General features: G+C 40.0%; 1 protein-coding gene across 3 annotated transcripts in view; it reads left to right on the forward strand.

Moving 5' to 3' along the window:
• Window positions 1-24,910, forward strand: part of nphp4 (nephronophthisis 4) — a 225,068-nt gene that overhangs the window by 34,159 nt on the left and 165,999 nt on the right. For 2 of the 3 annotated variants that reach the window (XM_079676360.1, XM_079676361.1), the window contains 2 exons: window positions 14,519-14,668; window positions 17,769-17,905. In XM_079676360.1, coding sequence (XP_079532486.1) covers window positions 14,519-14,668; window positions 17,769-17,905 — 287 coding nt within the window. Of the gene's footprint in view, window positions 1-10,413; window positions 10,669-14,167; window positions 14,328-14,518; window positions 14,669-17,768; window positions 17,906-24,910 lie in introns of those variants that run through there. The other variant, XM_079676362.1, reaches the window with a different exon arrangement.

Raw genomic sequence — 24,910 nt, forward strand, 5'->3', positions numbered from 1 at the left:
CATGACACTGAGATTTGGAATCAACATTTGTGATTTCCAAAGACACCGTTTTTATTTTTTGTATACGTGAAATTATAAAAATTGTTAAAGAGCAACTTGCAGGTTTTTTTTTTTTTACTACATTTAGGCTTAACCTTGCCTGAAAATTACAATTAAAAATGTTAATGCAGGATATGATATGTTTTACAAGACATAAGGGCAGGAATTCAGAGGAAAAGGAGCCGTTTTGAGCTCTGCTACTAAAAACTACTTTTTTTTTAACGTCAAACGCGTCATATTACGTCACATGGGGGAGCAACTTTCTCGGACTCGTTCTCTGCCCAATCCGCGTTAGTAGTTTGTAGTTGGTTTGAGCGGTTGTGATTTAGTGAGCTGGTATTTTTTCGGCAATTTTACATTGCATTTCACCATTTGTAATCATGGTGAGCTTGTGTTTGTGCAGGTTGCACAAACTCGAGCCTGTCAGGATATCGAGTCAACAGTTTCCCTCACGGGAAAAGGACCGGAGCTAGCGTTCGTTCCTGGGTGCTGTGTGCATCCACCTCCCTGCAGCACATACTCTCCACAGCTTTATCAGGAAACTGTATTACATCTCTCTCCCCCCTTCGCTGCTCTCTCTCTCCCCCCTCCGGTACACGGCACCGTAAGACGTAGTGTGGAGTTGCATTAGGTAACGCTGTGGTGGCTGTACTGCTCCACCCGTGTCCTTTGTGTTTGTTTGTTTCCCCCTGTCTGTGTTGTTTGTGTGGGCGTGGTGGCTGCCACTCCTGGCTCCCGGCTCAACCTCCACTCACCTGCTGCAATCAGCTGTGCACCCTCCCCGACTACACACCTGCTTTCCATCAAGCCATTTACAACGACATATCAACGGAGGCTCCACAACCTTTCTCCGCCAGATCGTCAAGTATCAGCCGTATCTCGCGTCTCCCCTCCGGTACACAGCACCGTAGTGTGGAGTTGCATTAGGTAACACGAGATACGGCTGATACTTGCGCATTAGTTTCTGTTATGGATCAGTATCAACAGTCCTGCCAGTAACGTTACTATATTATCAATGCTACTTTAGTTATAGCCTGATATATGATAGCTAACTTCACAATGTTATGATGTGACTGACGTTAGCTAACATTAACTGTAGCTAACGCCGGTCACTCACCAAGACAGCTGCTCTGTTCTCCAATGGTTCTACACACACCAAAGCTCCATTTCTCTCCGATGGCCGTCATTTTTTTTTCTAATCCTTGGCTGCTCCTGGTCTCTTGGACACATAGCAAGCTCATAATTATAATCATATGCATTTGAATATATATTTTTCAACCTCTTCTGTGTCAAAACTAGCATTGTGATCCATGTTTATTCATACGTTAGACCGGCCGTTATCCCCCATGTTACGTCACACGCGGAAGGTCACGTGCGGAGGCTTTTTTATGCGGAAGTGAAAATGTCTTACTAAAACAACGCCAGATGTCACTGTAGTGTATATTTCTGTATATTTTTGGGAAAATCTAGTGTATTCATCATTTTCCTACACATTTGTCCACTGGTGTCTCTAACCTGCAAGTTGCTCTTTAAGGAATTAAGTATTGATGGATGGAGAAACACATTTGGTGAAAGTTATAGTACAGATACATATACCAGCCTTTCCGTTTCGTGCACAAACTACAAAAAGTCAGTAAACTTCTGGTCTCCAAGTTGCGTCATTGAAGCCCCTTGAAGTGCAATTGCTGTTAATTACTAAACTATGTCAGTGCGAGAGAAAATAAACGGTTCATATTCATAAAGAGCCCCCAGTTAGTAAAACGTTGTCACCAAACAACCCATATTTGCATCGATATTATGGTAACTTTCTGCTGTTAATTCCCACTCCATCCTTCTTTGTGACCGGATGGACTGGAGAGATTTACCTTTTCCAGACTTTTTTCTGGTCCAAGTCTGTTAAATACCGGCTAACAGAAACAATGATACATGCATATAAATAACAGCAGGCTTTCTTTAAAAAAGAAAATGGGTAAGAAATAATCCACATAAAGGTATACCAATATATGTAGGAGGAGGCAAATACCTATTTACATGCTGCATGTTTTTACATAAATGTAACTTTAATATATGCATTTATTCAGCCCTTCCTCAATTCTGTTATAACAAAACAGAGTCCATAGTTTTGCAATGACCATGCCAGCTTGTAGAACAGGCCGTTTGGACGCTAAGTACGGTGGCTGAGAGGTGCAATCGACAATTACAAAGTGTGAAAAACTTCAACCTGTTGAACCCCATCGACCCGCCCCCGGGCGGAAAAACGCATCATCTACAGGAAACAGCGTCTGAGGGCTTCTTAATATTTAATAAACTATGAATGTTTTATATCCATGTAACGGGAAGAAACTCAGCTAAATGATCAGCTAACGCTGAGCATCTGAATTAGCCACGAGTGAAAAAATGCTAACGGCGGTTGCGCAGAAAACAGGGTATAACACCCTTATTACTTATCGTAACTGCATATCCAATCCATCGATTAGCATCGTGAGAGCACACATAATCGATAGGTATCTATATCATCACTCTATGATAAGAACTCGCAACATAATAAACAAAAACAGACATCATAACACGTGGCGCTAGGTAGCAAAAAGGGCATTATGTCTTGCCTTCGTTGTTGTCTGATCAAAAGTTGTCTTCAATGGCATTAAAACGATAAAAACGCTGGAGGTTAATCCATTATGGGCTCAGAACAGTCTCATCATACACACATGCACACAGAAGGATTCACAGTTGTATTTCCGGATCCACACTTGTGTTTTTCAATGCACACACAAATGTGTTCCGTTTCATATACATGTAAATAAAATGCAAATACAGAAAAAAGTTTTACATATGTATTTTTGATCCACACATATTTGTTTTCTGTTTAAATCCTCTGAACCTGCAAACACAAACCGCTTTCTGTGCATGGATCGCTGTGCAATCATGTGTGGGTTTTTGAGACTCCCCTGACGGTCAGCCGATTCGTACTTGTAATTTTTTCCATCTATAGCCAATCAAATGTCTGCTCAATTCTAAGCCAATCACATGAGCGCGCCCCCACGAGGGTAGATTTCTTGCGTTCATGACGTAGCGCTTCATGTACGCATTTTGCGCTGTCCGGAGCTGACAGGAGCCTACCTGCAGCGGCCTGAGGGCGCTAATCTCAGGACACCTCCACTCTCAGTACATTGCCACTTTCCGAACAGCAATGCACGCAAATACAAGCCTTTATATTATTAAGGTACAACGCCACTTTCCGAACCATTGATGAAGGCTTGCGTGTACACAAAAACGGCAGGCAAAAACGTTTTAAATGTGTGTTTCCTGTATGGCGAATACAGCTGCTTTATTTATGTCTGTATGAAGATGTTGTGATTGTGGAGGGAGCAGCTACAGGTTAGCTTAGCCTAATCGATCAGTGCATTATGAAGCCAGTGCTAGACAGTGAACTGTCAACGGGGGGAGCCCCGCCGGTCATTATCGGCCGATATTCACTCTTAATAGTTTGATCGGTGCTCTCTATAAAGGCCGATCAGGAGAGCTGGATCTGATCGATATGGACATAAACGCGAGTGAAGTATAACCGGACGCGAGACAGAGATCAGATCAGCTGCTGAGTCTGACGGAGACAAGCAGCTCTGCATGATCACCTGAAACTCCGCCCTCTGTTTAGCGAGCTCACCGGACTGCGCAAAATGAGTATATGAAGTGTCATGAACGCAATAAATCATACCCTCGTGGGGGCGCGCTCATGTGATTGGCTTAGACTGGAGGAGACATCTGATTGGCTATAGATGAGAGAAATTACAAGTACGAATCGGGTGAGTGTCAGGGGAGTCTCAAAAAACCCACACACGAATGCACAGCGATCTATGCACAGAAAGCGATTTGTGTTTGCAGGTTCAGGGGATTTTAACGAAAAACAAATATGTGTGGATCAAAAATACATATGTAAAACTTTGTTCTGTGTTTGGATTTTATTTACATGTATATGAAACAGAACACATTTGTGTGTGCATTGAAAAACACAAGTGTGGATCCGGAAATACAAGTGTGAATCCTTTTGCGGATCATGAAATACAAGTGTGAATCCTTCTGTGTGCATGTGTGTATTATGAGACTGTTCTGAGCCCATAAATCCATAGGCTAATCCAATGTGTCTGTGTCACTTTGAAATGATTTCTGATAATCCATGAGGAATAAACCTACTTTTCCATTTTCAGATTTCAGAGCGTGAGATATGTTTCACTTTCGTCAAACTGCATACGCGAAGCCCCCACTTTTTTTGGGTAACGTTGGTGTGTATGGGGAAATTCCCCTTTTAAGATGTCAATCAACAAAATCGACCAATGGGTTCCAGAGAAACGGCAAAAACGCCCATTTCCACCCAAATCACCCCAGAGGTGGAGTTCTTTTTGCCAAACCTCTCTAAAAAGGTCAAATGTCACTTGTTTTGCATCAATCTTAATACAGGGTACTTATTATATGTTGGACTTTGGATTCCTAAAGCTTTTAGTCTACTAACCCATCATCCAAGGGTAGAAATAATCTTTGGACGGACACTATCATTTGACTTTTCTACATCCAACTCACAGGTTTATAATTACTTTGAGAAAAAAGATTATTAATTTTCCCCTTTTGAGAAGTGTAGTTATGGTCATTTGTTCTGGAAATGTCATTTTCGAGCCTGATACCTGAAAAACAGGGATGGGGTTTAACAGGTTAACAAAGCTTGAGACAAATTTACATTTTATAAAACAAATTTACATTTTATAAAACAAAATTAAATTAGCAAAACACTTTTACCAAAGAAAAAACCATTTAACATTAACAAAAACAAATTAACAAGATGCAAAACACTTTTACAAAGCTAGAGACACATTTACAAGTGTCGACATACTTTAACATTTACCGAAACACTTAAAAATTTGCCGAAACAATTTAACAGTTCCCGAAACACTTTAACATTTGCCGAAATACTTTAAAGTTTTCCGAACCACTTTAACATTTGCCGAAACACTTTAACAAACTAGAAAATCAAACCGGAAAGGGAATGCCCATCATACCAGAAGTGACGTGCAAGTGATTGACACAAACATAAGTTTGTTTTGGCCAGAGGTTGCGCTAGACCTTTTCGCTGCCCGTCATTTTGACGGACAGGATCGTAAAATTTCCGTCAAAATCCATTATAACCCGTCGGCCTGTACACAACTCTGCCGGGGGGGGGGGGGACACGCACACTCGCTCGTGAACTGTTAGCACCGTGTTATGCATGCCCACTGCACCTCGCGGGAGCGAGCTCAGCGTAAAGCAAGTACTCACAGACATTTCAATGATCTGTTCGGCAAAGTTAGGTTTTTAAACGATATAATTTCCTTTTGGGAGGGCATGCATAATAACATGGCATAACACCGGAGCCCCGCTGCGGGGAAACTTTGGCGCTGTTCTGAGTTTGTTCTACTCCGTCAAAATGACGGACGGCTTTCAGATTTTTCCATCATTGTTAAAAAAAAACCATCATAGACGGAAAATATTCGGTTAATGCGACCTCTGGTTTTGGCGGTTTTGGCGCCAGTACCTATGGACGGTACGAGTGTGTTTATGGTCGTTAAACATGTTTTGCCCGTTCTGTGGAAACCACCTGGGCCAAGTGACATGGTTTTGCTCATCACGATATACTTTCTCGTGCGCAAGACATACATTCTCGTGCACACAAGAAAGTTACAGGTTCGCAAGTAGTGGAGCTGTGCCTTTTACACACAGCCTTCGCTGTGATTACCTTCATTAGACAGCTAAAGAGCAACTGCAGGCTGCTTCGTTTTAACCACACACACACACACACACACACACACACAAACACACACACACACACACACACACACACACACACACACACACACACACACACACACACACACACACACACACACACACACACACACACACACACACACACACACACACACACACACACACACACACACACACACACACACACACACACACACACACACACACACCTCTACATACATCAAACTGTGCGATTATTCCCACTATTACTCGTTTTACGAAGGAGATGTCCGGTCCACAAGGCGCATGACGTGTGTGTTTTATGTAAGGGATAATGTGCTGCGACGCGGTCATTATGGGGAAAAGAACACCAGGAGCCCGACGCGAAGCGGAGGGATCTAGATCGGCATGAAGGTGTTCTTTTCCCCATAATGACCAAGTCGCTGCACATTATCCCGCTTATTGCATGGCCACATTCTCAACAAAGTAAGGTTATGACTCCCACTATTAATTGAAATGCTTTTAAGGATTTATACAATTATACAAATATGTGTCGCCGTTTGATGTCTATGTCTGGACCGTTGCGTAAAAAGGAGGATTTCTGCCCGTTACTTCTCCGCTGTTTTCTTGTCGCTCTTGTCTTGTCGCTCTTGTCTTGTCGCTCTTGTCTTGTCAGTTAGAAAAGCAAACTGCATGCAGTTTGCTTTTCGGCCAAACTGTATACAGTTAAATCGAACGAACTTCTTTCTGCAGATGTGAGCGTCCTTAACAACGGTCAATAAGTCCTTGACAGCGGTCTGTCTGTTCAGTATTAACAACGTGTCACGTGTTCTGAATTGACCAATCAGAATCGAGTATTCAACTAAGCCATGTAATAAAACATTTTAATTTATCTCAAGCTTTGTTAAAGTGTTTCACACTTTGTAATTGTCAATTGCACCTCTCAGCCACCATAGTTAATAGCCCATTGTAGTGCCAGTGCATGTTGTAGTATATGTGTGGTGTGTGTGTGTAGGTGAATGTAGTTGCCAGAGTGTGACCAGTGAGTGTCGGGGTCTACTGGAGGTGGCTGCCAAACACTATAAGGCGCTTTTTACTTTCACACCAAGTACTTTTCCCAGGAATAGTTCCGATAGTTCCTGGAATTTTGCTTTCACACCAAAACCATCTGGAAATTTATTGCGAACCTTTTCACCCCATTTTAGTCCCTGCTAGAGAGCAGGGAATTTCCTGTGGAGAAAAAGGTTTCAATTTCTGATTGGCTGGGCGAATTGCAAACCACGCCCTGTAAAACCCTGAAAAGTTTTTGTGAAGCCGCCATTTTATTTGCTCCCATTAGCATTATTAGCATTAGCCCAGCGCACCAACAGAGAGAGACTGACTTATGGCAACACAAACGAAAACATGGGAGCGGTGGAGTGATAAGGAGGTGTCGGCGCTTCTGGCGATTTACTCGAAAGGCTGAAGCCAGTCCCTAACTCTGGGGACTTCCGGCCGGGGACTTCGGGTGGCAGTATACGCCGTGAAGTTGTTTGCGGCCTGCCAGTAAACTCAAAGCAGAAGAAGAAGAAGAAGTTATGTCAGCGGCTCCCTCAGGGACTTATTCCGGTGTGAACGCGATTTACTAGACAGTTCCAGGAAATAAAAGTTCCGGGGAACTATTCCTGGGAAAAGTACTCGGTGTGAAAGCGCCTATGCTTCTATGTTTCACTGCCTAGCCAGGCTCTTTGCCACTGGCTTAGTAACACACACACATTTCCCATCTCTTGGGGATGGGCTAATTTAATGGATGGAACAGATAAAGACACAAAAAACATAAGGAAGAAAAATATGGAAGAAAAAAGTAGAAGGGGTTTGTCTAGTAGAAGATTGACTTGGTGGAAACAGGAATGCAAGGTGATTGGATGCGTACAATACATTACCATATCTAATTATGGTGATTGCCATGTTTTTAATTGAACGTTACCATATTACATAATTAAATGGAAAGATTAGATTGGAGAAAAAACTGGGCTGATTAAAAGATAGAAAGTGGTTTAGCTAAAAGCATGAATATTGAATATTTGTCATGCCTCTAAAACTGTGGAATTTTGGATAAACACGCTTTTCACTTTTGAGCAACATTTTAAAATAAATGTTCTCCTTAGTTTAAAGACAGAACGAAAGGGTAAGGGTTCAATGGAAAAAGCCCACATGCTAAACTATGAATTGGAGAGAAGTACATCTGAATTCAAACAGAAAGGGAGCATTGAAACTAAGGAAGAAAGAAAATATGGTGAAGTCAAAGCTTCTCTATATTCCAGAGCTGGAGTCAGGGTCAAGAGGCAGGAAATGTGAAAAGGAGATAGAGGAACGGAAGTTGCTTTTGAAAGTCAAAAAGAGAAGGAGGAAACAAGCATGAAGGGAGGCAATAAGCTCATTGGCCCTTCTAAGTTTCTCCTCTCGACCAACTGTGAGGAAAGGGGAAGCAGTAGAGAGAAGCAAAAATGGAATAAGAAAGCTGGAGGGCTGCTCTCTGGGACCCTCTTAGTGCGATGAGAGGACAAACAGATGGTACATTGTGTTCACATTAGCATATCTTAATGTGAAGCAACACCCCGATGCATCAATTTATTGTGTGTACGTCTGTGTGGGGCACAGAAAGGTAGTGACATGACACATTTTCTCACTGATATCCTGAAAAGCCTCTCTGTGGCAAAGATAAAGAGGTTTGCTGGTGCCTTCAAAAGCCTTTTCCCTGCATATCTGACTCAAAGGCAACCCACATAAGTGTTTGTTTCTCACCACCCACGCCAAGCTTTATTGCTGTTTGGGTGAGCTTCAAACTTCCATCAAACATAATGAAGTTACACACTTTTCCCCTGTTGTGGCTCCTTTACCTGGAACATGTTGCACTTTAGGCTCAGCTTGAGCCCTGGCAAACTCTTTACAGCATTTGAACTGTTCTTTTTTGTGTTTTTATCGAAAGGATGCATCTCTATCACTGATTACAATGTAATGGTTTGATTTAAACTCTCCCCAGTTCTTGAAAACTTTTCTGGTAAATGGTTTCCCAACAAAACTTCTGCCAACATTTTCACCGGTTTCAGAAGTTTCTTTGATACCTGTTTACTATGTACGTATCTTGAGCAGCAATACTAATTTAACCCAGGAATACAGAAACAATTAAATACATTTGAACTCACTAAGATTACTTTTGCTTTCTTTAGTTTTCAACTTTATAAGTTTGATTTGAACTTAAAGGTGGGGTAGGTAATTTTGGAGAATCAGCTCGAGTGCGCTAGAATTTGAAAATACACAGCCGGAAGAAATCTGCCACTTCCTTACAGAGCCCCTCCTCCAACACAAACGAACGCGCACATTAAGGGCACGAGATAAGTTTGTGCACAGATGGAAGGCTGACAGGCGGGTAGGCCATCCAGTTATTTTAACCAGGCCGGCTCAGATGATTGGTGGTGCTTTTTACAGTACTACGGCTTCCACAGATGACATTTTTTTTAATGGATTTTTTGCCAAAGCACTTCAGATATTCATTGCTATCGGGATGTTAAGATCATCCCATGGAATATAACAAAAAGTGTATCTCGAGCCGGTTTCTCAAACTTACCTACCCCACCTTTAATGTTTGCTGAAAAAATTAGAAGGATGAAATATAATTTAATAACAACAATTTTCATTAACTCTGTTGGTCCCTAATGTATTCATCTTAAATGTTTGTGTTATATTGAAATCTTGAATGTAATAAACGCTCTACTCATCCAGTAAGAATACAGAGAAAAACAAAATGTCATAGTACAACACGCCTAAAATGTTGAAGGTAATTTAAAAACAGAGATGATATGATTTGTCTATATAATTTGACATACAAGTTTATTTTAAAACTTTAAAATATTTCACCCATTTCAGAAGCTGGAAACAAATCTTAAATATACAAATGTAAAATATTTAAAGAATGCTTTTTTTTGTTCCATGTTCGTGTATCGAACAGTGGCTGGCATATCTGTATGAGATATACCTTATGTGTTTCTGCGTTTTTATTTCAACAACAAATCTTTCTGGAAATCATAGAAAAAGGTGCACAAGAGTTGATGTGTCTGATCACAATTACAAAACGCCCACATTTACATAATATACCGTAATTTTCGGACTATAAGCCGCGCCTTTTCCCCCATTTTTCGACGCTGCGGTTTATACAACGGTGCGGCTAATCTATGGATTTTTACAGCTAACGGCCAGCACCTTTAACTCTATGGGCTCTATGGCCGGTCCGCGGACCCCCACCTTTAAGCGGCGGGTTCCAGCAGGAAAAGCTGGAGGCCGGAAAAGAGTGAGACAGGTAGCGCGCAAAAGTAAAAGTGGAACCGAGAGTTATGCCGCTGCTGCGGCTTATATTCAGGTGCGCCTTATAGTCCGAAAATTACGGTATATAAAAAATAAAGCATCACAGCCTTTCATTCAAGAGGCAAGAAGAAGGTCATGTTTTCCAGTTTTTGTTTGATTGAATAATCCTTTCATCCCAGTTGATCGTTTCACCATTTGACATTGGTCTTTGGGGCGTAACATGCTAAATAATTAACGTAGGGATGCCTTAACACAATACATAGGTATAAAATAATAAAATACACATTCTATAAACCTTGCAGGTTCGCACTTAAAATCCCTTTCCTCTTACCTAACTTGGCTGCACAACCTTCTCTCAAAAAATCTCCCCATTTGTTTTCATCTAGACACTTTCTTCTTCCACACTCAACCATCTCCCAAAACCACTGCTTCTGTTTGTGTGATGCTGAGCCATTTCCCCCCCGAATTCCTTGGTTTCACATCTCTTGCCAAGATGCTGCTCAACTGACTCTTGAGGTACCACACCACTGTTGTACGGAAAGATTTGGGCTAGTTTTCTAATCTATGCACAACATCTGACTGAAATCATGATGCATAATGAATAATGAGAAATAAATGATGAAAAAGTTGCCGACACCTGGGCACCAACTGTGTCAAGAAAGTTATCCGCTTGATTTCCCCCCTTTCTTTTTTCTTCTCCTTCAACCCCACCCTACTTTTTCTGTTTCATGGTAAAAAGCACCTTTTTATTAAAAGCTGCTGTTGCCACTGAAACCATTTGTAGAATGAGAAACTCACAGAGTTGAAGCTTTACTGCAACCTCAGAGATTTTGTCAAACCATTTGTTTGGCTTTAGACATAAGCAATTATTTGTAGTAAGTTCACTGTTAGAGAGAGTTAAAGACTTTGACAGGTATGAGTGATGGACTGGGAGAAGAGGACAACACAGCAATATATACTACATCATCTTTCCCTCTCCATCCCCTTTCAGTGGCTTTCAAGATAAAGGCACTGGCCTGGGAATTGATGAAAAGTTGTCAACAGAAAAAATGGACATTGTACCCAGCTCTCCTCTGAGCTAAGCTTCCAATTTTTGTGATGTTTCATATAGAAAATACTCCTTTATTACAAAAATGTCTATCTCTCAAGCCTTCAAGATACAAATTATTTCAATCAAATTTAACATACAATCTGTTTTCTTATCAGAATTCTACTAATCTGATTCCATCATGATCCATTTGTAATTTGGCCACGTTTCTTTTCTCAGTTTAAAAATTACTAGGGATGTAACGATACCAAAAACTCACGGTACGATAATATCGCGATAACAAGTCCACGGTACGGTATTTATCGCGATATTGAATAATAAAGGGAAGGAAAAAAAATCATAAATTTTTTTTTTTCAATAAAACATTTTTTTATTCGGAAAATATTTCTTTATTACATAATAAATCTGATTTTTACAGCCTTTTTGTAGGATAGCAGTATTTTAAAGTGTCAAAAACAAAGTGACAGTAACAGACTGGAACAAGAAAACCAGTGTTTTTGTACCTACTGGTACTACCCAACAAAGTAAGCATTTTCTTTATGCCACTGCATCTCACAAATAAACAAGGACATTTAATAATCAGACCCTGCAATAAAATAAATCAAGTTTCACTTTAGTTTTTCAAGTAACTCAACTCAAACTCACTAGTCACTCACTCAGCATCATCAGACAGGTTTTTAGGAATATGAGAATGTCCACATTTCCAGGTATTTATAAGCTGGGGTGTTTGGGCATTTACAATATCCCCTGCTCTGGAAACAACTCTCTCGCTTGGTACTGATGTTGCTGGGACACCAGTGGTCGCGTTAACCGAATATTTTATTTAACAATGACGGAAAAATCTGAAAGCAGTCTGTCATTTTGACAGATTAGAACAAACTCGGAACAGCGCCAACGTTTCCCCGCAGCGAGGCTCTGGTGTTATGCCGTGTTATGCATGCCCTCCAAAAGGAAATGATATAGTTCCCAAACCGTACTTTGCCGTACAGATCAATACATGTCTGGGAGGTTTTGCTTCACGCTGTGCGCGTCCCGCGAGGTGCATGCACACACGGCATAACACCGCCCCCCCCCCACCCCCCGTTGACAGTTCACGAGCATGCTCTATCGTGAACTGTTCAGACCCGACGGGTAATAAGGGATTATGACGGATATTTTACGATCCTGTCTGTCAAAATGACGGACAGCGAAAAAGTCTAACGCCAGGCTTATTGACATGGCGAGATATAACTATATGGTTGGTACTTGTCAATGTCTCTAGGTGTGTAAATGTAGCCCTGTAAATACGATGTCCTTTTGTGTTATCTGTTGTTTTATTTTCATGTTGTAACCTACTTGCTGCCATGTTGGACAGGTCTCTCTTGAAAAAGAGATCGATGATCTCAATGGGACCACCTGGTTAAATAAAGGTTTAAAAAAAAAAAAGTGTTTAAAAAAAAATATATATTTTTTAAAAATTATTATTTTTTAAAAATCGCGGTAGATTTTGTCAGTCTCACGACGGTATTGGGAAATTTATTTACCGCGATACCGCGATATTCGGTATATCGTTACATCCCTAAAAATTACAGATGTTTACTTATGATGTTGGTTCAAGTATATCGTTGTTAAGCATTGGTCAATAGCTTGACTTTTTATACTCCATATAGTTAATTGGGTTGGGTATGTCTATCGTTTTATGTTAATCAAAGGTTCAAATTGTATTTTGTTATAGTGAATATGAGGCCTATATACATTTATATTGAATTATATAAATGTTTTAGCCCAGCATACTTAATGCATTTACAGAATATTTTAAATATCACCTGTAATGTATATGTCCAGGATTATCCTTGTATTTGGGGTTTCTACTGAACATTCTTTAATGTTCAAGAAACATATTATGTTTGTGTTACTGTGTCTGGAACCTTTCCCGCTCCAATAAAAACCCACACCGCAGTGTAGTCTTGAGAAAAAAAAAGTGCACCTTTTGCAATGGTAGTTCTTAAGCCCGATTTATAATGAGCCAACTTGTGACATAAGAAGGGGAGCAGAAGCTGAATGGCTGGTTGAATGCCATATTTTCTCAAGTGGCAGTTTGCCATTAGTAGGATAGGCAAGCGAAAGGTATGTGCACAGGCACTACAAAAAGTGGTTCATGGTCCTTTAAAGGTCCCCTATTATACTGTTTTTCATTAATATATTATAGGTCTCAGATATATACAAAACAAGTCTCTGAAGTATTTGGCTCGAAAAACCAAGCAGATCATTGTAGCATCCAATAAACCCCTCTGTTTCAGCCCTGTTTCAAAAGTGCTGATTCTCTGTTTGATACTTTATAAAATAAGGAGCCACTCACCACGCCCCTATATTTGGTTAAAAAGAACACAATGGTGCTCTAGGAGGAGATTTAGGTGATAAGGTGGGGGAGGGGGGAGGGGGGGTTACCTTGGTTGGTTATTGGCTAATGGTTACACAAGCCAAAAATCGTTACGACATCATAAAGTGGCCAAAATCTGATCAGCTCATTTTCAGACAGGTTTTTATATAAATGGATCAGGACAAAAAGAGAGCAAATCTTTTTTCCTGAAACTTTCAGAATCCTTTTACACAGAGGGGAGGACACATGCTTATGTATAAAAGACATGAAAAAGTGGATTCTGCCTGACAGGTGACCTTTTAAGGCTTTTTTACAAACCCTGTTTACCATGATAATTATGAAACAAAACACATACTGGATTGTCTCAGACATGACCACCATTTCACTTAACACTACGGCTCACCTTCAGATCGCTCACTGTCATGTTGAGACAGCCTATGGTTGTGAATGGAACTTGCTGTATTGATTGTCACTGATGCTTTTGAAGGTGCAATCATTAACCCTGTCACAGTGAGAGATTGTGATGCTTTTCAGGCTTGAAGGAAGCCGAACATACGCAGCGCATCAAACACCACTTTGCTCACCTTCAAAATGGTCGGTGCTTTCAGGAATTGTGGGTCCTCGCTTGTCATTGGAGGACCTGCTTGAAGGATGACCATGTCTACCTCATACCTTGTGCCTCATCCACGCTGCAGCGAGCCGTTTAGTGGAGAAAGTGAATACTGCTGAATACACATACTTTACAGGGATGCTGTATGCGAAACCAATGTGAGTTTGGAAAATTGCACAGTATTTTTCTATTTTAGTATACCTCAACAATGGAATTATGATCAGTGGAAATGGCCATGACACCTCTCCTTTAATCGTGTGTCCATCGGGTGTCAATTTCGGGAGAGTGTGACAGGGGCTTTATTGAAAGTCGCTTTGGGTAATATGTAATGTAATGTCTTTTTTTGCAGACAGCAGTCACCTAAAGACTATAGACGGAGCACATTTCGAATATGTGTTAAAAAACCACCAGGCGTTGGTTTCCGTGATGCACCTCCTTCCTGAGAATGTCCTCATATCTGGAAATGAGAACATTCCAGGACTTGCAACTTCTCCGACAGGTAAACCATTGTAATATTTCAAATTAAACAATCCCTTCATATTGGTTTGTTTTCTCCTAGCATCTCACACCAGATATGGAGCAGATCTCGTACATGCATTTAATGTACCTCTTTAGATGTGATGACAAAGGCTTTGATAATCTAAACATATTTGGAAAAGGTTAAAAGTGCTTGAATTATACCGTTGAAAAGCTGTATGAATCCTTTATTTTGAATCCCCCCCCATCTAATTTCAGCTCACCTGAAGTTAACCTCACTCTCCAACTCTCTATGCAGATTCTCTTCAACCATCACCATATTCCTTTCCTTTTCCATCTATACCATTTTCGCATAATTTCTGTGCCCTATTCTGCACACATTTTCAGATTTACAAGGTAAACAAAATTAGCATTGGCCGTCCTTGATGAGAGTAAGTAATGCATATTTAGTCTATTGACAAACTCTAGTCTAGACTACTTGTTGTTCAGTGTATCGTTTGTGTTATTCCCTAACTCGTCAAAATGTATTTCTTTCAGATGAGAACAAAATAAAAAAATACGTAGGAGATTCTTACACTACAGATGCACATTAGTCCTCATTTAGAGTGGGCCAATAATGCTCATTTTCCAGGTTTCACATTTGTATATTTTGCCTCTACTTTGACAATTGTACATGCTTTAATGTTCAAAAAGTGCTTTTATTTTGTGCTGCTATTTTCACACTGTCTGAAACCAGAGCCCAGTCTGCTCTTATTGGTTAGCTGGCCAGCTCTGTTATGATTGGTCAACCGCTTATAAATGTCCCCTCCTTTAACCTTTAAGTGTTTGAGCGCTAGCCAATAGAATCATGAGTGTTACCTTGTGATGTCACTATGTAACTGAAGTAAAATAACTACAATCAAGGCGTTTCAGGAAGGGAGGAAGTGCGTTGGAGAGAAACTCCCTCTGGCGTGAACTTTGGGATTTTAGCCTTTTGCAGACCAAAACATGCATGCACATAAACATATATATAACACACTACAGGAAAGGGAAAACCCAAAATGCCCATTTAAAAAGAAAAAAAAGTTGAAGCAAATAAAAAAAGTCACCTAAACTCAAGCTAGATCAATCAAAATATGTCTCAACCAAACACCTTCAGCACATATCAGGTGCAATCTTACAAAACAAATAGCCTTTCTCCAACATCGAATGAACAAACAGGACAGTCATCATGGTACTTAATAGTGGAAACTTATTCCCATCAGGAGTTGAGATGTCTACAGTACTTAGAAAGTGAGTTTCTAAGGGGGAATGTAATGAAGTCTGACAGTGCGGAGCTATAATCATTGGGAGTCAGTGGGAGCTATGGTAGCCGGCTAATCCTCTTCATGTTCTGGGGCTGTGAGCAGCGGAGACCTAAGCTTCCTTTTAAGACCACAGCCACCAGTTTGATATGCACGCCGCATTCAGAACAGTCCAACTCTTCGCTCCCGAGACAAGGGGCTGCAATGAAATGCTTGATGGCTACATTACTCTTGAAGAGATTACAATCACACTGGTTATTTCTCCTTGTTGTGTTAGAAAGGGGTAATAGTCGACTTCACAGGCCTCCCTGCTTTGCCCATTGGCTCAAATGCTTTCACAAATCGATTCTGATACAATTTACGCCAGATGGAAACAGTTTTTGTTGGATTGTTTGACAGCAGCTGTGGTATCTCTCTGTGGTGTAAATACTCTAGTGATTGACATTAGGCAGCATGCCACAGATCAATGGAGCAGTCATTTAGATGGAGATGTTGTCCCTCAGCAACATTTATATACATTTAAAATCAAAGAGTGAGATCTTACCATGCGTACAGTACATCTGCTACCAAAAAAAGAGTGCGCTGGCTTGTTTCTTCACCCAGGTCATAGATTCCTCCATGACAGTGCTTAAAGTGGGCCAGTACACACTGTTCTTCATTTTGCAATAAAGGTGTCGATTTATTGCGCTCCGGCACAAGTTGCAGGTGTTCTTTTGGCGCCTCTATCATCTCACATAATTTCTACGCACCAATATTGCTTCTTTAATACCAACTAAGTAATACTTAGAAATTAAGATAGCACTTACACTTTGCCTTGGACATATTTATAAAATAGTAGCCCTTCTTGGGTGGCACTTTATCAGTTGTTTTCTTCATCTACTCTCATTCACAGTTCAGCGCAGGGGCAAAAGGTCTGGGGGTTCAATGGCCCCCTGGGACCTATTATTTTATGGAACCCTTGTCATCGGCAATATTTTGTACAATGTTTTAATAACTGAAAAAACTCGGAATCTAATGATTTGCTGCCACTGGCATTTGCTCGTACTTGGCACATCAACCGTCACTCTTGGTGAAGCTTAACCACACAGTTGCTACGTACACATTATATCAATCTCATATGATGAAATATGTAAACATGTGGCTCAAACTTATATGTGGCCATGGCCATTTTACACAGTAGTAGTCCTACTTGGAGAGTCAACCCTTATTTGTGGCATGTTACACGTTTTTTTATTCCCAATGTGGTACAGAGGGGTTAACGCTCATGTCACCAATGTGTATGTTTATTAATAAAAACAAACAAACAAACAAAATAACAAACTGTAAAGCACATACTCAGGGATATGACATTGAGCAGCTCTTGAGTTCAGGGTGAGGCAGACATATCAACAAGTAAAGCTGCCGTGAAACAGCAAGTGTTTTTTCATAAAATGGCACAAATGCTGAAACTTGTGATAAAGTAACATAGAGTTTAGCTTACTTCAAAAGATAACACCCACATAAGTAGAATCAGTATGGCTGTACTGTAACACTGCATCAAATCGAGTTTTCCACCTGACCTCTCTTTTTTAAGTTTCTAGAACTGCCTTGATACATTTCATGGGGATGACAGAGACTGTCTGGGAACTTCTGAAAATGGGTCACAAAGAGGAATATACCGAACATCGGTTTTACAACCTGTTTTCTCACATTTATTATACTAGATGGTGCTTTTCAGTTTATGTTTACCTCCGAAGCAACCCAGACGGAAAATATGTTTTTTTCTGAGATGCAAACAGAATCATCAGGTAAATGTCACGGCATGTCGATATGTGATGCTATGTTTTGTGCTGTCACCAGGGGACGCTCTGCTGAGGCCTCAGCTGCTCAAGATGCTGCCCTTCACCCTGAACAAACTGACCATCTCCCTCCAGCCGTCCCTGGAAAAGTTTGAGAGCCAGCTGCTGGAGCTGATCAATGCTGACTGCCACAACACAGTAAGGCCTTCACAGCACATACTCAGCCTTGATAGTAATTGCACATGACACATTCAATTAAATTCATTTATTCACAAACAGTTACAAGTTCAATCCTAAAACAAAATGGAGATATGAGACTGATTAGCTATTTGAAGCTTGGAAAAACAATCTAAGAAACACTAACAAAATACCTTAGAAACTAATCTAACCCTGAATTCTAACTAGTACCAACACATTCATTGTATCAGTGTAAACACAATTAAATTAAAATACACTAAGAAAATTAAAAACACTAGGGACAGAAACATTATCATCTGATGTGGACGACCATGTCAAATCCTCCATATTCTCATATTCTGGACATTTTAAATTATGCACTTACATGTTCTGTTGAGAAACATCCCCTACATATAAAGGAAATATTGAAGTTACTATAAAATATGCATATTCATCATATTACATCTTACTTCCTTTAAGTGTATTTGGTTGCTTACAAAGGAAAAACAAAATTGAGTACACAATTCTGATAACATTTCATCCTTTTGGGGTAACAGGTCGCTACATTCTTCAAATTAAAGATGGCTGCGATGGCCTTGACATACCTCTGCCAAGATTATTCTCTCCAGCCTGATGCTTTCCTTTATCTCACTTTCCGTTTATTCAGCGTGCGAGCACAAGCCTTTTTACAGCTGCCACTGCAATTTAAGGGACATCACCTCCCAGACTAAATGGAGCTTATCTATTCTCTTCCCCTTTTTTCGTCTACGGTGTCCCAGATGGTTAACTGTATTTGACAGGTGCAACTATGGACTAGCAATCATTTGTATAGTGGCGTTCCATGGGCCCTATCGTTCACTCCTGCCTAAGTGAGATGTGTCTTAGTAGGGGAGGAGAATTGATATGACAATGCTGTCAGTCCGTATCGCTTTTCTGCTGCTCTTTGATACTGATGGGCTACATCTGTTAACAGAAACACATGGGATCAAAGGAGTGTTTAGAGTGTATTAAGCACAGCCCAAGCACCTTGTACTAATTGTACTAAGATGGACAAAATGCATAAACATTTGTTTTAGGGAACTGCAAATTGGGCTTACATGTTTATTTTGATGGTTGAGTAAAGACTGTTATGAAAAACCCATGCCATTTAAATGTTTTTATTTATTTAGAGAATTGTTTGGACTCTGTTGAATCAAAAGAAAAAGTTGTAAGAAAAAGAAAAAAACATTAAATATGCATTAACGAAAACACTTTTCAAAAATATGTGTTTACTTAGATGGGAAAGAGCAAGCCCAAAGCAAAATGTGACCAATACCAAATTACCTCGAAAGAGTCATAAAAAGCTCTTCAACATTTGAAAGGGAAATCAAAGGGAAAAAAACTACATAATTTGGACTACCTTTCAGCACTACTCTAGTTGTTAAAAGATATAATGTAAAGGCTTTTTTATGTCAGTCCACAGGATCGGTTGGTAACAAGCCTCCATGAACTGTTGTTGGTCATTGGTGGTCATTTTCACTTATTCAAATAAATAAATTAAAGGGATCTTGTGAGTTACCATGTGAGCTAACAAAAGTTATATTTGTACATCCTTGAGTTCTAATAAAACGTCTCTAATGCATTTCCTTTCTAATAACCAGGGCTGCACATAACTGGTGCGCAGGTCTGCATGCGCACCTCCGCCAAAAAAAGAGCACTGGGTCATTTGAAGAAAGGTGCATTTGCGTACCAACATTGAGAGAGGGAGAGAGAGAAGAGAGAAGAGGAGAGAGAAGAGAGAGAGAGGGAAATATATTTGCGAGTTGCATATGAACCTATGATATGAACTCAGGGCCGGCCCGTAGCACTGGCGTAATAGATGTTCGCCTAGGGCGCCAGATCTGGGGAGGCACTTCGCTGGCAGCTCTGGGAGGGAAAAAAATCATTTTTGACCGTTGGTGCTCATCCTAATTTTCGGCCTTGATGTAACAACATTCATAGTTAAGTAAATGTAACACCCTTTTCACCCCGGTTACACTTTTCATTTGCCCTGTACGATGGGCGCTGTAAGTGATGAAAATGGGAGATGTTGGCTTATCTGGCACCTGTAGCTCACAGCCAAAATGCGAGTGAGCGAGGGAGAGAGGGAGGGTGCACCGGTACCGGTGCTGTTGTTATTAGAATCTGGTGCTAGCTGGTTTAATGGATATAAGAAGAAGACGTTTCTACAATAATGTGGAGGGAGAGTCTTCTCCAGTCAGACTGAGAGGCTGATAACTACAGCTCAGTGAGGTAAGGACTCTGAGTGTTTAGATAGTTAACTTTAGTCTAAGTTCAAACGGTTTGGTCACAATTTATGTAAACACATATTTCCAAGGCACTCCTTTATAATTATTGGGATAAACAGGTTTGAAATCATTCCAATGTATACTATAGGACAGTAACCAAAAATATCCTTTACAACTGGAGAGGTAAAAAAAAAAGCATAAATAAATTTTAAGGTAAAATAAGATATGAATGAACAAAATAAATAAAATAAGTTACATTAATTTGTTATTGGCTATGGTAGGTTATTAGTTATGTTCACATACTTATTTGATTACTTTTGAGACTTTTGACCCAAAACCAGCTGTTGACTTGTGGATACACACACATGCTGAAAACACAACCCCAGAAGGGGGGATTCTCCCCCAGAAGATTTTTGAAATATTAACATATAAACTACGCATTCTGGTACACTCTGAGAAGAAAATAAACAAATCTATTACTACCCGACATATTAATAATATTTTATGCCATTGTTTGTTTTTCACTTTGTTCTGACAGCTGAACCTGCTGCTCCTCACAGAGAGAAGAGCAAGGAGGAGATAGTCTGTGTGAATTACTTTAAATTGTGGGTAAGGGTAGATAGCTCCCATTGTTCTGTGACCTGTCAATCATCAAACCGGGGGGTCTTATTTAATGATGTGTTCATTTCTATCTGAAGTTGTACCCATGGATGTATAAAGAATAGTTCTCCCGCAAAGTTATTCACCGTGGGGACTTCCGGCAACAATCTTGATTCAGATTGGCCAGAAGACTCGAAAAAATATCAGCAAAGATGTTTTATTGAGAAGATGATCACTACGTGACAGAAGTTTTCAAAACCGTTTATGGTCTCCGGTACTTCCAGTCCAACGCCGACTGCATGCAAAGCGTTAGAAAATGAGGCCTTCAAAATAAAAGTTTGAAAAAAATTAATAAAACATTATTTTTTCTTCACTCGTACATCTGCAACCCACTCCAAACGGGTCCGCAACCCCCCCATTCCAAACTAATTGAATAGCCCTGCCATAAATGTTCCCAAGTAATATCCTTAAACACCTCCTTGGGGAACCTTCTCCCAGTTGGATTTTCCTAGAATAACTCCATAGGGCGACATCTTCATGTGAGCAGTATATATAACCTCGCCTGGGTCCTTTCAGTAAAAAAGAGCAGTAGTTCGACTCAAATCTCCACTCAGATAACTAAGATCCTTGCCTTGTGAGGCTGTAAACACACCAGGCAGCGGCAAAGAGTGACTCAACACAATAAATAGATTTTTCTGCAGCTGGTAGGCCATGTCATTGGTGTAGAGCAGTGTTCGTCAACCAGTCGATCGCGGTCGACCGGTCGATCGTGAGTGTGGTGCGGGTAGATCGCGGACCTTTAAAAAAAAAAAAAAAAAAAAAAAAAAAAAAAAAAAGTAATAAAAGAAAGAAAAATTTAATTAAAATAATAATGTATGAAAAATACGTTTTTAGATGTAAACCTATCATCCACCACCCCGTTAGCAGGTGCCACTTGATTGACGTATATTTAAGACACCTCAATAATATAATACATTAACCGTGCTTTACGTGAACCTCATCATGACACAAGAGACGACGGCAGGACTGTAATTTCCCGTGTTCAGTGAACGCAACAGAGGCAAGACAGCAGACCAATCAGAGAGTTGCATGGAAATACACGTGTGCTTGTGTCATTCAAGCTCGGCTCTGTGTGTGTGGGCATGCGCACACACATGCGCATTTAGTGTGAGGGAGAGAGGGAGTGGGGGAGAGAGAGGGAGAGAGGGGGACCGGTGCAAGTGTGACACTTGGGTGTTGCTGTTGCTTTCTTGTACTTCACCAGAGTCAGTTTGAGATATCAATCAGCTTTTATACTGCAAACCATGGAATAGACACACAGATCCACAGTTTAGCCACAGTATAGTGAGATGTTGCTCCAAAGCTACGAATCCTCTAACACTCTTACAGTGATCGTATAGTGGTATCATTTGTTTAGAGAAAAAGGATTCTAAATACAAACATAAAGAAACCCAATAACATTTATTACAAACATAAAACAATTTAGTTTGTAATTGTGACGATAAAGATGAATCAAATTACTTAGATGAACAGTATTCAATAAAAACATTTAACAGCTCAAAATAAACATACCTGCAAACCATGGAATAGACACACAGATCCACAGTTTAGCCACAGAACAGTGAGATGTTGCTCTACAAAGGAAAGTTTCACATCAGTGACGTAAATGCCACATGTACTCCACGACGTTAGCGGCTAACGGCTCACTCTTGGTTTATGTACAATTCTTTTAAAAAGTGATACACTACGGAATCTAAAGACATTTAGTTAAACATAAAATATAACCAATAAATGCAGATAGATTATACACAGAATAGTACACGTAGATCACAATTATTATTATATTTACAACTGAGTGAACAGAGCAACAACTCACCCAAAGCTAAGAATCCTCTAACACTGACGGATTCCCAAAATGCACCACATTCAGCGCAACACTAGCTTCCGGCTGCGGCTTTTCAAAAATAAAATAAAATTACAAAACTATGGCTGTAGTCCCAGTTTAACAGGATTTAATAAAACACACATTAATTATTTACACTGTTACACTAGCAGGGACCGTGATGTTAGCATCTGGTTAGCTAGCTGCATTAACGGACATAAGGATAAGGAGCTGTTTCCACAACAAGCTGCGGCGAGTCCTCTCAGACTGAGGGGCTCAGGTGAGCTAAAGGACTCTCTGAGTGTTTAGAACGGTTTTGTCACAAATTATTCAAAATATTATTTCCGCGGCACACCTTCATAAGATCATTATAGTTATACAAACAATAAGAGAATAAATGAAAAACAGGTATGAAATAGCCTACTATATGGCAGTAAAACAAGAATACAGTTTAAAAGGGGAGGATTTGTAAAATATCCATAAAGAAAAAGAAAATCTGTTTACAGTTCTGTTTCATATGGGTGCTGATAGAGGTATCCATAGATCTCTTCATGTTGCTCTCAAAGTGCAACAGATTGATGCTTTCAACTTCAATATTTAAAAATAAATCTTCCCGGGGGAGCATCCCCCCGGACCCCCTTAGAGGAGGTGAGGTCCGCCCCCCAATAGCACTTTACCCCTGCCTATATGCCGTGAGCTGATTATGGAGCCTTCATTGTAACAGTAATTCAGATGCAATTAGCCTATATAAAAGGCCTCAAATTGGAAGCATTGTCTGGGCCGTCTTTTTCACTCAATTCTGCAATAGGTAGATCTCGCCTTTCACCTAGTCCGAGGTCGGTGATCTTGGGCTTAAAAAGGTTAGTGACCACTGGTGTAGAGGTAAGAAGAAATCAATTGTTAAAAGTGAGCTGTATTTTGCGTCAATGCACTCTGGTTAATGATTGGCTACGGGTATTCTTTTGAAGCTAAAAGTTTTAGTTTGTCTGTTATGCATAAGGATGGAGCCTAAGGAAGGATGCTGCTTGTTTCAGAGTAAACGTTTTATTTGGTCACTACACAGACATCTTTACCATAGACAAAGATGTTTATGTGGATTAATTGCTAAATTGAAATCCATTTGTCAAGTTGAAATGTATACCCTAACAATAGAGTTATTTTTGTTGACATCACCATTTATCCCATTTAGATTGGGTTGACATTGATTTGATTTGATTAGATTTTTAGACCCCGTCAAATCCCGTATAGATTTTAAGATTCTGCTTCTCACCTTTAAGGCCATCCATAACCTCACTCCTCTGTACCTCTCCGACCTCCTGCACATCAACACGCCCATCCACACTCTCAGGTCCCCCCTCCACTTCACTGCACCCCCCTTCCGTTTAACCACAATGGGGTCTAGAGCCTTCAGCTGCTCTGCACCCCGCCTCTGGAACTCCCTCCCACCTGACATCCGCAACACTGACTCTCTCCCCATTTTCAAATCACGTCTCAAAACATCTCTTCAAACTCGCATACCCACCCTGATCATTATCCATCACACATCCTCTGTTTAATTTATTTAATTTGTTATATACTGCATTGTCTTGTTTATATTTCTTATGCTGGTGAAATGCATTATTATTATTATTATTATTAGTAGTGGCATTTATAATTTTATATATATATATATATATATATATATATATATATACACACAGTGGGGCAAAAAAGTATTTAGTCAGCCACCAATTGTGCAAGTTCTCCCACTTAAAAAGATGAGAGAGGCCTGTAATTTTCTTCCTAGGTACACTTCAACTATGAAAGACAAAATGAGAAAAAAAATCTAGAAAATCACATTGTCTGATTTTTAAAGACTTTATTTGCAAATTATGGTGGAAAATAAGTATTTGGTCACCTACAAACAAACAAGATTTCTGGCTCTCACATACCTGTAACTTCTTCTTTAAGAGCCTCCTCTGTCCTCCACTCGTTAACTGTATTAATGGCACCTGTTTGAACTCGTTATCAGTATAAAAGACACCTGTCCACTAGGGCTGTAGCGATACACTAATCTCACGATACGATACGATACACGATATTGAGCTCACGATACGATATATATATCACGATATTCAGCCAACGATACGATTCGATACGATTCGATATAATTTGATACACTTACATCATTTTCTGAAAGATTCTAAAGGGACAGTGTGATTTTGGTGACATCTTGTGAGTGTTCCATTGACTTGGATTGAATTAATTCAACTGAAAACTGAAAGCATCAATTATACA

Source organism: Notothenia rossii (genome assembly GCF_949606895.1).
Source record: "Notothenia rossii genome assembly, chromosome: 4".
NCBI classification, from domain to species: Eukaryota; Metazoa; Chordata; class Actinopteri; order Perciformes; family Nototheniidae; genus Notothenia; species Notothenia rossii.